This window comes from Mizuhopecten yessoensis, unplaced genomic scaffold (genome assembly GCF_002113885.1).
Source record: "Mizuhopecten yessoensis strain PY_sf001 unplaced genomic scaffold, ASM211388v2 scaffold11153, whole genome shotgun sequence".
NCBI lineage: Eukaryota > Metazoa > Mollusca > Bivalvia > Pectinida > Pectinidae > Mizuhopecten > Mizuhopecten yessoensis.
In genome coordinates this window covers 877,702-892,500 of record NW_018408906.1, presented here as the reverse complement: position 1 = coordinate 892,500, position 14,799 = coordinate 877,702, and the positions used below count along the sequence as shown (strand labels likewise).

General features: G+C 38.3%; 1 protein-coding gene across 1 annotated transcript in view; it reads right to left on the bottom strand.

Annotated features, from left to right (window-relative positions):
- Positions 1–724: 724 nt before the first annotated feature.
- Positions 725–14,799, bottom strand: part of LOC110467012 (vitamin K-dependent gamma-carboxylase-like) — a 40,478-nt gene continuing 26,403 nt past the window's right edge. Inside the window, exons 12-17 of the mRNA XM_021523873.1 lie at positions 13,411–13,568; positions 13,143–13,321; positions 10,632–10,762; positions 8,606–8,753; positions 6,658–6,814; positions 725–1,989 (exon numbers count right to left, since the gene is read on the bottom strand). Of these exons, the coding sequence (XP_021379548.1) occupies positions 1,842–1,989; positions 6,658–6,814; positions 8,606–8,753; positions 10,632–10,762; positions 13,143–13,321; positions 13,411–13,568 (921 nt within the window). The 3' untranslated portion in view covers positions 725–1,841. The remainder of the gene's footprint in view (positions 1,990–6,657; positions 6,815–8,605; positions 8,754–10,631; positions 10,763–13,142; positions 13,322–13,410; positions 13,569–14,799) is intronic.

Here is a 14,799-nt window from a genome sequence, read left to right as displayed (position 1 = left end):
CTGTATTAGATTTTTCATGCCCAGCAATTTTATGTATGGTTATGGGGTGGGGATCTTAACCATTTCAAGGTTATGACCCAGGGGTAAAGTCTCCATGGGTGGGGCAGTCCCCAAGGCCATCCTTGAAGCATATGTGCATTCATCTCTTTATACTCAGCAATTGTATATATAGTTATATGGTGGGGATCTCAACTGTTTCCAAGCTGTGATTAAGAAACTTTCGTCTCTTTATGCCCAGCATTTGTATATATAGTTTTGGGGTGGGGATTTCAACTGTTTAAAAGTTATGACCCAGGAACTAAGTCTCCAAGGGTGGGGCCAGACCCTAGGGTCATCCTGGAAGCAAATGTGCATTCTTCTCTTTATACTAAGCAAATGTATATATGGTTATACCGTGGGGATCTCATCCATTTCCAAGTAATAAACTATTTTTGGCCCCACCCCTTAGCCCGGGGGGTCAGCCCCACCATTTGTACAATTTTGAATCCCTGCCTCCCATGAATGCTTCCGACCAAATATGATCGATATCCATGGCATAGGTCTACAGAAGAAGTCGTTTACAGCAATATAGCCAAATTGCCCCCTTTTGGCCCTGCCCCTCAGCCCCACTATTTGTACAATTTTGAATCCACACCACCTAGGGATGCATGCTTCCAGTCAAATATGGTTGATATCCTTCAGACCCAGTGAGCTAAAAATAAATAAAGCTTTCATTTTCACCAGACTGGCAGTTTTAGTATCACAGCATAATTGTGGTATTGTGACATCTAGCACATAAAATGGAGAAAAATGGAGAAAAAAGGACTAAAACTCGCAACGAGATGGTTAATATGTTTATTTCAGCTTTCATTAAGAAATTTCTACATAGTAAAAGTGGACAGTGGAAATCTGTAATCAGTGTACAATTAGCTGTATTGCAGACATTAGCAGTGGGATATCGGTGGATCTTTTACATTCTGTAGAATTCTGATTTCTGTGTGATACCCTGACATAATGAAGTTGGGGAGTGAATATATAAATATATATATGAGGTAATTGTCAGAAAAAACTGATATAATAAAATTATGCAATATAGTAAAACTTGCCCCCTTTCCAAGGAGGAATGGGTGACCCATGGTTAGTGAAATTCACATTTGATTAAGCACTATAGGACATGTCTATCTATGAAGATGATTTGATTCTAGCTTATTAGGAACTGATGAGATGTTTTTTGAAATTTTAGCCTGTTTGACCCATTTTGGCCCCACCTCTCAGGGATGTAAGTCAGGATTTTAATTTCATACCATCAAACTGCAAATGCAATCAAATGATGATAGTTCTAACCTAGTTTGAATTATATCACACTGAAAATAAAAAAACCATACCTAATAGTGTTATTTCTCTATATAAACTATTGTAAAATGAACACCCTCCTCAGGGGGGATTAGGCAGCCTTGGGGCAATGAAATTATCAATGAAGTACCTTAGGATATCTCAGTCTATACATGAAAAGTCTTTTATTTCAGCCTATCACAGTCTGAAGAAGATTGCTGAAATTTAAGCAAGATAAAATACATATGATTTACTAATTTGGTTGGCCTTTGACCTTGGAACCTTCCTGCAAGATGCTATTGAAATTGGTTCATTGGGTATGAAAAAGTCGAAAACGTCCATACTGTTTATGGAGGCATGAAGAATGACACAAGACTGGACGGAAATGGACAAAAAGCAATCACAACAAGTCACCTGTCTCAGGTGGCCTAAAAACCAAATATGAAAGGGGATCTATCTTTAGCTACTAAACATTCAAAACACTAGTTATGATGAGGGAAACAAGTAAATGTCTGCACATGAATTGTAGTCTATGGCGGTGTATCTGTAGTGTGTGGTTCGGGAACAGATTCTTCAAGGTGTTTCTGGTTGACTTCAAAACTGTATAGAGACTCGCGAAAATCCTCAAAAGATTCGCCAAAGACAATGCTCTTTATGGCTGCTTGAACGAAGAGAAAACTGAAACAAGAGAAAATGAACTATAATGATACATTTACTGCAGAACTATAATGATACATTTACTGCTGAACTATAATGATACATTTACTGCAGAACTATAATGATACAATTACTGCAGAACTATAATGATACATTTACTGCAGAACTATAATGATACATTTACTGCAGAAAGACATAAATTAATCAAGCATGTATTCAAGATACATAGGTATTTGCTTGTGTTGCTATTATTTGAGCTGACGATGCATCCCGTAATTTATTTATATACCGAGTTGTAATTCACCTATCTCATGATCAAAGCACTGTAAAAAAAATATCCTGATATATAGAATAGGACAAACTTATCCAATACTTGTCACCAGAGGTCAAAATAAAGATCAGTGACTCGCTTTTCATACAGTTAATTCTGTCATCTCGGGAATTATCTACATACCAAATTTGGTTACTTCAGGAAAAATAGCAGAGGACCCATTAAGCTTTGGATAGAGGTTTTCAATGTCTGAGGTCAGAGGTCAAAACATATTTCACACTGACCAACTTTTTATCAATTGCACATTTCCCCATAAGATAACCCTGCATACTGATTTCAGATAATCCTGGTGAAAAACTAGGAGAGATATGCCCCCCCCCGACAAACTTTTTGAAAGATGATAGTCAAACCATAGGTCACAGTAGCCTACTTCTGAAACTCTACACTCGGCAATCTCATGATGTACTTGTACACCAAATCTGGTTACCAGAGGTGAAATATAGGAGATATGCCCAGGCCAAATATTTTCAAAGGATGAGGTCAAAGGTCAAACCATAGGTCACAGTGACCAACTTTTTGAACTTGACATTCCGCCATCCTAAGATATACTTGCATACCAAATCTGGTTACTCCAGGTAAAGCAGTATAGAAGATATGGGAACCTTTGGGGGACTTATAACTTACAGATTTTCTGTGATGTCAGTGTTTTATGCAGATATGTTTTACAAAAGGATGAGTGTCTATAAGGCCCTTTTTTGGGCCCCGGTATATTTGGATTTTCACCTCCTTTTAGGGGTACCAAAAGGGGTAATAATACCATTTTTGTTTTTGAAAACATGTATACATTAAGGATGTACTCTTCTGAGGTTTCAGTCACGTTCAAGTCTCGTTTTGATCTGGTGCAACGGGTTTTTGTAATATTTAACAAATTATGATAGGTATAATAGCAAACACACATCTGAAAAACATGTAAAAAAAACTAGATGTCTGTTGTGTGTAGAACATTTTTTACAAGAATTTTTAAAAAATGACCATTTTGGCGGCCATTTTGAAAAAGTGTATTTATGTGAATTTCTTGCGCTTCACAAAGGGCCAAAATTCACCTTTTTTGACACTAGATTGATCACTTAAATTGTCATTGTGTCACCATTTTTAATTGTAGCAGGTTCAATTTTGCTGTACAACTTTATAATGTTCAATATGATCAAAATAATATGCAAAAAAGTGGAAAGTTATATATTATTGATATTTTTTTTTACATATTAGGGTAACTGAAGCACTTTTGATTTTTGACCCCGAAAAAGGTGAAAAATAACACAAATAATAATGGGACAAAAAAAGAAGCACACCGACCCCCCATTTTTGTGACTGTTTTAGAAAGAGAAACACATTTTCTTTTGATTCATTGAATACTAAAAAAAGTTTATTACAGGATTTTTTTTATATCAAGCGTTTAATCGGCAAAAAATGGTGAAAAATGTGCATTTTTTCATTAAAAAATAAGGGGTAGGGGGAACTAAAATCACATTTTTGAGTAAAATGAATAGGTTTAAGACATTTTACTTCCATAGTTTCAAAGAAAATAATATTTTTATCAATTCTACAAACATTCATACATATCTGATAACACACTTGGAAGAAATTGTATGAATTTGTTCTGCAAATGGTCAAAACCCGAAAATTCACCTAAAATCACATATTGTGTTAAATTGGTATCTTTGACCGATCATAGCACAAAAACGAACATACCGACATATAGTTTTTTTTGCATTTTTCTACTATGCCATTATCTCCTTTTTCCAAAAATCAATATATGAAAAAAAGTTTAATACAGGAATTTTTTGACTTCTCAGAGGTGTACATCCTCAAAAGCATATGTAATAGAATGAAAAATGACAGAAATTCAATTGTCACTTAAGTCAGGGGGTTCTTTTAGGTAATTTTCAATTGAAAAGTGATTTGTTTCTCAATAATTTCCTTTCTCATTTATATTTTAACTTGAAATTTACAACATCACTTTACAACATCACTCGTTTAAGTAAACTAACATAAATTGCATATTCACTACATGCTTTCCTTTTGTTTTATACTGAGTTATAATAAGCTCACGTTGAAAACAGCACAATAGGACATCTTTGAACCAATTAAGGAGACGAAAATCTGAATATACCAGGGCCCACTTCTACTGGGTTTTTTTTTAGCAAAAACACATGAAAAAAAAGTCACCCAGAGGGCCTGTATCGCTTACCTTGATAATAAACAACCATGGAAAAATATTCTCATATAATATTGCAACTACATTTATTTATTTCAAAATATTCGCTCTGTCTCTCAGCAACATCTGTTAAACCCTCATTAAGGGTCCCTTCATTCTGCCCCCTTGAAGTGGGGTGGATTTTCAACCTTTACCTCAAATTGGCCTATTTGGCCCCATCCTTCTGCTCTCAGGGGGCCACACCCTCCATTCCTACAAACTATTGTCCCCTTATCCCAAGGTTGCTCTGCACAAATTTTGTTTAAAATTCTTCCAATTGTACAGAAATAAAGAATTTTAAAGATTTTTCTCAATTTTCATGAAAAAGACCCTGCCCATATGCCCCATGGGGTCCACACCCTGTCTAAATACAAAAGTGAGTCCCGTTTACCAATGGATGCTTTACACAAAATTTAACCAAAATCCTTCCAATCAAATGAAAAAGATTTTAATCATGTATTACTATGTACCCCTTACTGGACCCCACCCCTCTGTCCCTGCACAAATTTATTTATACAAAAATTTAGTCCCTCTTGCCCAAGGAGGTTCATCAAAATATTTGTTAAAATCCTCCAATCCTACTGAAGGAGAAGGATTTAAAGATTTACATCAAGTTCCCCTTTTGGGCCCCTCCCCTCTGTGTCCAGGGGTTCAAACCCTCAGTTTATACAAAATTGAGTCCCCGATGTCAAATGATGATCTTGACCAAGTTTGATTGAAAGCTCTCAAATTGTACTGACCGAGAAGGATTTTTTTAAGATTTACCTTAAGTTTTCATATATGGCTCATCCCTCAGCCCCCTGGGGGACCACACCCTATATTTATACAAAATTGAGTCCCCTGCCTAGGGTTGCTCTGCACAAAATTTGGTCAAAATCCATCCAATCATATTGAAGGCGATGGATTTTTGCCAGGGGAGTTGCACCCTCTGTTTATACTAAATTGAGTCCCCTTTGCCCAAGGATGCTCTAAGCCAAATTTAGTCAAAATCCTTTGAGCAGTTAAGGAATAGGAGTGCTCTAAAGGAAAAGTCGACAGTCCTTCTGACAAGGTGAACTAAATAATGTATCAATGTAAAATTTACCTCTCTCCAGAAAGGAATGGATGAACAACTAAGTTGGTTTGAAACACATTTTGATTAAGCACTTTTGGACTTTTCCATTGATGAAAAGGATTTATATCTGGGTCTGAAGAACTTTGATTGTTGTAATTTTAACAAATTTGACCCTTTTGGCCCCATCCCTCAAGCCCTAAGGTTGAGTGAGGTTCTAATTTTGTAACCATCAACCTGCAATCACATAATAATTCCAACCGGGTTTGAATTATATCCCCTTTAAAATATACCCAAGAGTGTTATTTCTCTATTCCGTCTTTACGTATTGCAGAGTTATCTTCTCTTGGGAGCAGGTATTGATTGTTAGGGCACTTGTTTGTGAGAGTAACGTCATCAATTTTTGAGAAAACGACGTAATTTTCTCGCACAAACCAATGACGTAAAAATCAATACCTGCTCCCAAGAGAAGATAATTCTGCAATACGCAAAGACGGAATATAAACCATAGCAAACCTTACCTCTGCCCAGGGCGAATGGGTGACTTTGGGAAAATGAAATTAAAATTTTTGATAAAGCATCTCAAGAACTTTTCATCAACAAAGAGTAATTAATTCCAGCCTCACTGAGTCTGAAGAAGAAGACTGTAGAAATTTTACCTAATTTGATCCCTTTGGCCCAACTCCTCCGGCCCTGGGGCTGAGTCAGGTATTCAAACATACCTTCAAACTGCGATCACATGCTGATAATTCCAAAGAATTTTGAATTCCACTGAAAATCATCGATACCCAAAATGATAGTTCCCTCTGTAAACTTGAGTAAACTTTACCCCCTCCCCAGGGGGGAATGGGTGACCCTTGGACAACGAAATTCACAATTTCAGCAAAGCACCTAAGAATCTTTCAATCCATGATGAGTACTTGATTCCAGTATATCTGGGTCTGAAGAAAAAGATAGTTGAATTGTAGCCAATTTGACCCTTTTTGGNGGGGGGGGGGGGGGGGGGGGGGGGGGGGGGGGTTAGATCCATATAATTCACAAGTTTAGTTTGACTTTGACCTAGGAACCTTCCTGCATTACTTCACTTGATACTTTTTGAGATGAACCAATTACCTTCTGGTAAACTTTTTGTATCGGTGATTGAAAAAATGAGTGGCTATCTGCCAGAGTGTCTTTTCCTTCTTCGTTATTCCTTCGCCTGCCAGATGGTCCCTGTAGTGTTGGAGGTAGGGATCACCATCAAACTGCTTCATCAGTTCTCCAGTTGTATCTGTTTAAATCAGTGCATAGAAATATCTCATCAGAACCCCAGCTTAATGAAGAAGTTAACATTGACATGAGTAAATCTGATTATGCACTAGTTGGCAACTCATTATCATGACGTGTCTGCTATCATGGTTTTCATGCCACTGTACATGTATCTTTTTATGACATTTTAGCAGACAATAATCCTGCACTACAAGTCTCTTTTTTTTATGAGGACCTCCCACATTTTTCCACATTTTTTCCATTGGAGGAATATGGAGAAAATTATTTATGTAAGGAAAAACTAGGGGGGGGGGAAGGAGAAAATGCCAAAATACTGACTTTGAACATGTTTGCTGTAGAAGTATTGGTTGTGAATAGATTCATGTCGATGACTAGTACGGTATGTACTCGGTCAGTGAAATGACCAGTGAAGCGTAAGTACACGAAGGTGTAAAATGTGTACGAGTTGTCCACAAATTGATGTCAATTCAGCTACGTTGTAAGCGTATGTACAGTTAGTTGTTATATATGTGTACCGAAATGACTTGATTCAGCTGGACTTTGTCAGATTTACAAGATCTGAATATGGATTATTGACTTTGAATTTTTCAGATAAAAAAAACAAAAACGGAAAAATACAGAAAATTGTTGATGATAAACATAGCTACTCTGGTCCATCTAGAATCCTGCTGGTATATGTATTTCAAATTTTAATTCTGGAAGCAGTCATATTTATGTATATTGAAAATCCATGAACATGGACTACTGATCAGCAATAGTGTAACTGTTTAAATTTTACCTTAAAATTGTGTGGATTTTTAGAAGAAATGTCACTAATAATATTATAAATCATGCACTTTTCTTTGGCAAAAACAACCTTACTTCATGTTACATCTGCCAGCTGACATTGCTGGGCTGTGCTAGGCTGCTAGCGTTAATAGATAATACTGTAATGACCTTAATAAAATCTGATAGTAAGACATATAAAAATGCCAGGAGCAAACATCTAGGATCTAGAATAAATTTTGAGGGAGATTACCTGTGCCATTGACTGACATGGTTTTAAAGGAGATTACCTGTGCCATTGACTGACATGGTTTTGAGGGAGATTACCTGTGCCATTGACTGACATGGTTTTGAGGGATATTACCAGTGCCATTGACCGACATGGTTTTGAGGGATATTACCTGTGCCATTGACTGACATGGTCTGGAGGGAGATTACCTGTGCCATTGACTGACATGATTTTGAGGGAGATGACCTGTGCCATTGACTGACATGGTCTGGAGGGAGATTACCTGTGCCATTGACTGACATAGATTTGAGGGATATTACATGTGCCATTGACCGACATGGGTTTGAGGGAGATTACCTGTGCCATTGACTGACATGGTTTTGAGGGAGATTACCTGTGCCATTGACTGACATGGTTTTGAGGGGGATTACCTGTGCCATTGACTGACATGGTTTTGATGGAGATTACCTGTGACATTGACTGACATGGTTTTGAGGGAGATTACCTGTGCCATTGACTGACATGGTTTTGAGGGAGATGACCTGTGCCATTGACTGGTGTGGTTTTGAGGAAGATTACCTGTGCCATTGACTGACATGGTCTGGAGGGAGATTACCTGTGCCATTGACCGACATGGTTTTGAGGGAGATTACCTGTGCTATTGACTGACACGGTTTTGAGGGAGATTACCTTTTTCCATTGATTGACATGATATTGAGGAAAACACCCTTAGCTATTGACTTTTGATTTTAAAGTAGATTACCAGTGCTATTGTCTATTGATTTTGAGGGAGATTACCTGTGCCATTGATTGATGCATTAATGGCATGTCTGTATTCCTCTAACTTGTGGATGAAGAGTTCCTTTGTGGTGTTGATGAAGATATACATGTAACAGGACGGTTCCGATGACACAGTATGGACGTTGTGGAAGGCATCAGCAGGCAGCTTCACAAATATAACAAATCAGTCAAACCTTGTTAGGGAAACTGATTCTTTTTGGAATTAAAATAATAAACAAAGTTTAACAGTAGGAGAATATCAGGCCCATGTTGACCTGTCAAGCATGTTATCCCAGGCATGATAGGAAACGTTCCACCTCTGTAAGTGATGGATTTCTGTATACCTATATAATGTCTACATGTCGATATACCTATATAATGTCTACATTTCTATATACCTATATAATGTCTACATTTCTAATAATGTCTACATTTCTATATAATGTCTACATTTCTATATACATATAGATGAATTGATGCTTTACGTAAGGTTGATGTAATTACAAGCACTAGATCTTGCCCAGGTTCCAGACTTCTTACATCAAGCATGTCTAACTTCTCCATACAATATTAACCTGTTTACTTTGCCTCTATTCCTACCTAGCTGTAGCAGTACCCCTATTCATTCCTAGCTGTAGCAGTGCCTCTATTCATTCCTAGCTGTAGCAGTACCTCTATTCATTCCTAGCTGTAGCACTGCCTGTATTCATTCCTAGCTGTAGCAGTGCCTCTATTCCTACCTAGCTGTAGCAGTACCTCTATTCCCACCTAGCTGTAGCAGTACCTCTATTCATTCCTAGCTGTAGCACTGCCTGTATTCATTCCTAGCTGTAGCAGTGCCTCTATTCCTACCTAGCTGTGGCAGTACCTCTATTCATTCCTAGCTGTAGCAGTGCCTCTATTCCTTCCTAGCTGTAGCAGTACCTCTATTTTGTCCTAGCTGTAGCAGTGCCTGTATTCATTCCCAGCTGTAGCAGTACCCCTATTCATTCCTAGCTGTAGCAGTACCTATATTCCTACCTAGCTGTAGCAGTACCTCTATTTCTGCCTAGCTGTAGCAGTGCCTGTATTCATTCCCAGCTGTAGCAGTACCCCTATTCATTCCTAGCTGTAGCAGTGCCTGTATTCATTCCTAGCTGTAGCAGTGCCTCTATTCCTTCCTAGCTGTAGCAGTACCTCTATTTCTACCTAGCTGTAGCAGTGCCTGTATTCATTCCCAGCTGTAGCAGTACCCCTATTCATTCCTAGCTGCAGCAGTGCCTGTATTCATTCCTAGCGGTAGCAGTGCCTCTATTCCTACCTAGCTGTGGCAGTACCTCTATTCCTACCTAGCTGTAGCAGTGCCTCTATTCCTACCTAGCTGTAGCAGTACCTCTATTCCTACCTAGCTGTGGCAGTACCTCTATTCATTCCTAGCTGTGGCAGTACCTCTATTCATTCCTAGCTGCAGCAGTACCTCTATTCCTACCTAGCTGTAGCAGTGCCTGTATTCCTTCCTAGCTATAGCAGTACCTCTATTCATTCCTAGCTGTGGCAGTACCTCTATTCATTCCTAGCTGTAGCAGTGCCTGTATTCCTTCCTAGCTATAGCAGTACCTCTATTCATTCCTAGCTGTAGCAGTGCCTGTATTCCTTCCTAGCTATAGCAGTACCTCTATTCATTCCTAGCTGTAGCAGTACCTCTATTCATTCCTAGCTGTGGCAGTACCTCTATTCGTTCCTAGCTGTAGCAGTACCTCTATTCCTACCTAGCTGTAGCAGTACCTGTATTCTCACCTAGCTGTAGCAGTACCTCTATTCATTCCTAGCTGTGGCAGTACCTCTATTCGTTCCTAGCTGTAGCAGTACCTCTATTCCTACCTAGCTGTAGCAGTACCTCTATTCATTCCTAGCTGTAGCAGTACCTCTATTCGTTCCTAGCTGTAGCAGTACCTCTATTCCTACCTAGCTGTAGCAGTACCTCTATTCATTCCTAGCTGTAGCAGTACCTCTATTCGTTCCTAGCTGTAGCAGTACCCCTATTCATTCCTAGCTGTAGCAGTACCTGTAGCTGTTGTCCTTCAGTCAGTGTGTAGTTACGTTTCCTGTCCACAATCTCCACAATCACCTCACCCTTGAGTAGAGTGATGCTAGTATTTCCCAGGTCTGGCTGTATATAGTTCTCCAGTGTCAATCCTGCATAACAAATACACCATTGAACACTTTTTAATCTCAGTAGATAGGTGTATTCTTAACTCATTCACCCCTGAAATTTCATAATGAACTATTCCAACATTTGAATTGGAAGAGTTCAAATGTGTCTTCAGGGGTGAATGGGTTAAAGTAAATCGACAGAGATTATTGTATCACATACCCATAACGTGTCAGAATGTAGAGAGATACAGGATGTTATACAATAAGGTAGGACACAACAAATTGTTTTTGGCTTGAAATCAGAAGTTATTATGTACTGATCAAATCAATGAATCTGAACAATATTTGTGCATCATTTGATGCTTTGGTAACTTGGTGTCATTTCCCCTGTCACAATAGGGTCTTTGCTGATTGGCTCAGGTTTTCAAAATGACAGTTGTCCTGGGGTAACAGAGTACAGTAGAAATGGCCTGACCTAACAATAAAGGGCATGTCTCAGATAGACATGGATACTGGATTCATACTGCACAACACACCTACATATAAATATATATTTATAAACTACATTTGGAATACATTTTTTCCCCATCCTAGCATGTTACTGGTCATTATCCTAGGCCTCTTGGTTATTGAGAAGAAGTTGTTTAAAGGTTTTAAACGTATTTGACCCCTGTGGCCTTGAACATAAGTAAAGGTCATTCATTTAAACAAACTTGGTTGCCCTCTATCCCAGCATGTTACTGGCCAAATATCATCATCCTAGGCCTCTTGGTTATTCAGGTGAAGTTGTTTAAAAGGTTTTAAACATATTTAATCCCTGTGACCTTGAATATAAGTCAAGGTCATTCATTTGAACAAACTTAGGTGCCCTTTATCCCAGCATGTTACTTGCGAAATATCAACACCCTAGGCTAGGCCTCTTGGTTTTTCAGAAGTTGTTAAAAGATTTTAACATATTTGACCCTGTGACCTTGAAAATTGATGATGGTCATTCATTTGAACAAGCTTGGTAGCCCTTCATTGCAGCATGTTACTGGCCCAATATCATCACCCTACGCCTCTTGGTTATTCAGGAGAGGTTGTATAAAGGTTTTCAACACAGATTTGACCCCTGTGACCTTGAATACAAGAGGCCCAGAGGGCCTGTATCGCTCACCTGGATATCTAAGCAATCATGGCAAAATATTCTTACAAATGAGATCCAAGGGAATATGCTAGACCCCAAGGCCAATCCTTGTAGCATATCTGTATTAGATTTTTCATGCCCAGCAATTTTATGTATGGTTATGGGGTGGGGATCTCAACTGTTTCCAAGCTGTGACTCAGAAACTAAGTCCCCAGGGTTGTGGCCAGACCCCAGGATCAATTCTAATATCATTACTGCATTTGTCTCTTTTTGCCCAGCATTTGTATTTTTAGTTTTGGGGTGGGGATCTCAACCGTTTCAAAGTTATGACCCAGGGGTTAAGTCTGCAAGGGTGGGGCAGACCCTGGGGTTGATTATAATACATGACTGAATTCTCTTTATGCCAAACAATTGTACAGTTGAACCTCGTTATTTTGAAGTCGACAGGGTCGTGAAAAAACTTCGAGTTATCCGAGTATTCAAGTTATGAGGGTTCATAAATTTGGTATGAAATTTGCTGTTTTGACATAGCACTAGCAGTTATTGATTTTATTAATAACCAATGCTTGTAATCAATCGATGATTGATATACGTGATCAATATAACAAATACAGGTATGTTATTTTACAATAACACTCAAAAATAGAGTTATTTCTGAAAAACATACTTTCGTTTAACACGATCAAAACGGTTGGACCATATCGTGAAAACGTTATTTAAAGTATGGACGGATCTAGTTATTAAATTTTTGATTTTGGCTAGTCTAGATCTTGACAAAGTCTTTCCAGGTCTACATTTGTATTTGCAAGTCCGTTAAGTTTTACTTCTGAAGTGTTACATTTTAAAATCGAACTATCCCGCTGTCTCCTACCTCGTACTACACAATGCGGAATTCTGATAATGTCCAAGAGGTACCAAACCAGCTCCAAGGTGTTTCACAGTATTCAGGTTAGTGTTTGATTTTGATATCAGTTGCCGATCAGGGTGAACAGTATATTGAATTGCAAAAGGGTCAGCTGTAGAATGATAACGGGGTTGACAGGTAATGTGCTTTTTATACCCAGCTAGACCTATACTCGTTCCCAAGCAAGCACAAACTAAAATTCTCGTCACTTCTTTAGAAACAATAGGTGGTAGAGAACGCCACTAGGGAACATCTCAAAAGCAGAAAAAAACATCTTCTCAATATATTTATATTTTTTTATTGAAAGCTTTTTAACTTGCACTGTAAGCTTGAAAAAAATTGCTATGAAGATCAGAATGTAATTTAATATGAGACGTGTACTTTATAAATACCTGGAAAATCTGCCACAAACACAACATCAGTGTAGTTTGATGAGCTATGAAGTTCCGCCTGAATCTCGGACAGTTTCTGTCTCCAGTCCGACAGATCGACCAGTAAAGGAAAGGCAAAGGAAACCTTGGAAAATGGTCCCCAGGGGGCTCGCAGTAGGTCAATGTTGGGGTTAAACACTCTGAAATATTTACAAATATGTGTTTATACTTCAGTAAGCGTAAAAGTAAAAGAATGGTAAACTGTCCAGTATTTTAAACAGATTCTTACCGTTGCTGGAAGCGGTCATTGAGAGACCTCCACACGTCGATATACAATTCAACGTTGGTGATATTGTACTCCACTAGTCGATCAGCTATACACGTCATGTACTGTTTGACCATATCAGCATGGCTTGACCATCGGCTACTCTTACCCGGTACCCAAGCCTTAAGAAAAATAGATCATTTAGAACATATGTTTTTCCAGTAAATGAGGGATGACCCGTCATTGCGTGAGTGATATAGGACCTGTCAAGTACAATGACAGATCAAGTTTTACAGCAGTGGACAACAGATGCACCTGCCAAGCCAATCAAATAATCGAATCGGCACAGGTTATAGAAGATTTTGGAATTTCCTCCAAATACACTGATCATCAAGTTATTGAAAAGACTAAACTTCTTCTTAGAAAAGACAGTATTCCGTCTTTGCGTATTGCAGAGTTATCTTCTCTTGAGAGCAGGTATTGATTGTTATGTCATTTGTTTGTGAGAGTAACGTCATCAATTTTTCAGAAACGACATAATTTTCTCCCACAAACCAATGACGTAACAATCAACACCTGCTCTCAAGAGAAGATAACTGAGCAATACGCAAAGACGGAATATCAAAGGGCAAATTTTATAATAATCCTATAAATGCCATATTACTGATTTCAATGAAACTGAACATACCAATTAAATGACCTGCAATTAGCAAGCTTCACCTGCTATAGACATCTACGCCCTTCAATTTATTGTAATGAACTTGGTAGGCACATGTATGTTATGGTTTTAGCCACCTACTGTACATGTAGAATCATTTATTTTCGTGGAGTTAAAATTTCGTGGTTTTCATATGCTAGCCTGTTTCAAAGACATTATATTTCGCTGGTTTTTGATTTTCCCCTATCTATATCATACCAAATTTATATTTTCGTTGGGATTTTATTTTGTGGAGTCTTGTTATCCACGAAATAAACGAAATTTAATGTCCCACGAAAATTTATGATTTTACAGTATATGTAATAAACAAGAGGCCCAATGGGCCTGCATCGCTCACCTGTTATTAATCTCACACTTGTAATCTTAAGATTTCATAAGAACCTATTAAAAGATTTAAACATATGACGCCTCTGACCTTGATTGTCGAACAAGGACATTAGGTTGAAAGTGGATCAAGGTCATTCATTTGAACTAACATGGTAATCCTTCATCCTAGCATGCTACAGGCCCAATTTCAGTACCCTGGCCCTTTTGCTTATTGAAAAGAAGTCGCTTGAAGATTTTACGACATTTGACCCCTGTGACCTTGAAAGTTGGTCAAGGTCATTCAGTTGAACAAACTTGATAGTCCTTCATCCCAGCATGCTACAGGCCCAATATCAGTACCCTGGGCCTTTTGGTTATTGAGAAGAAGT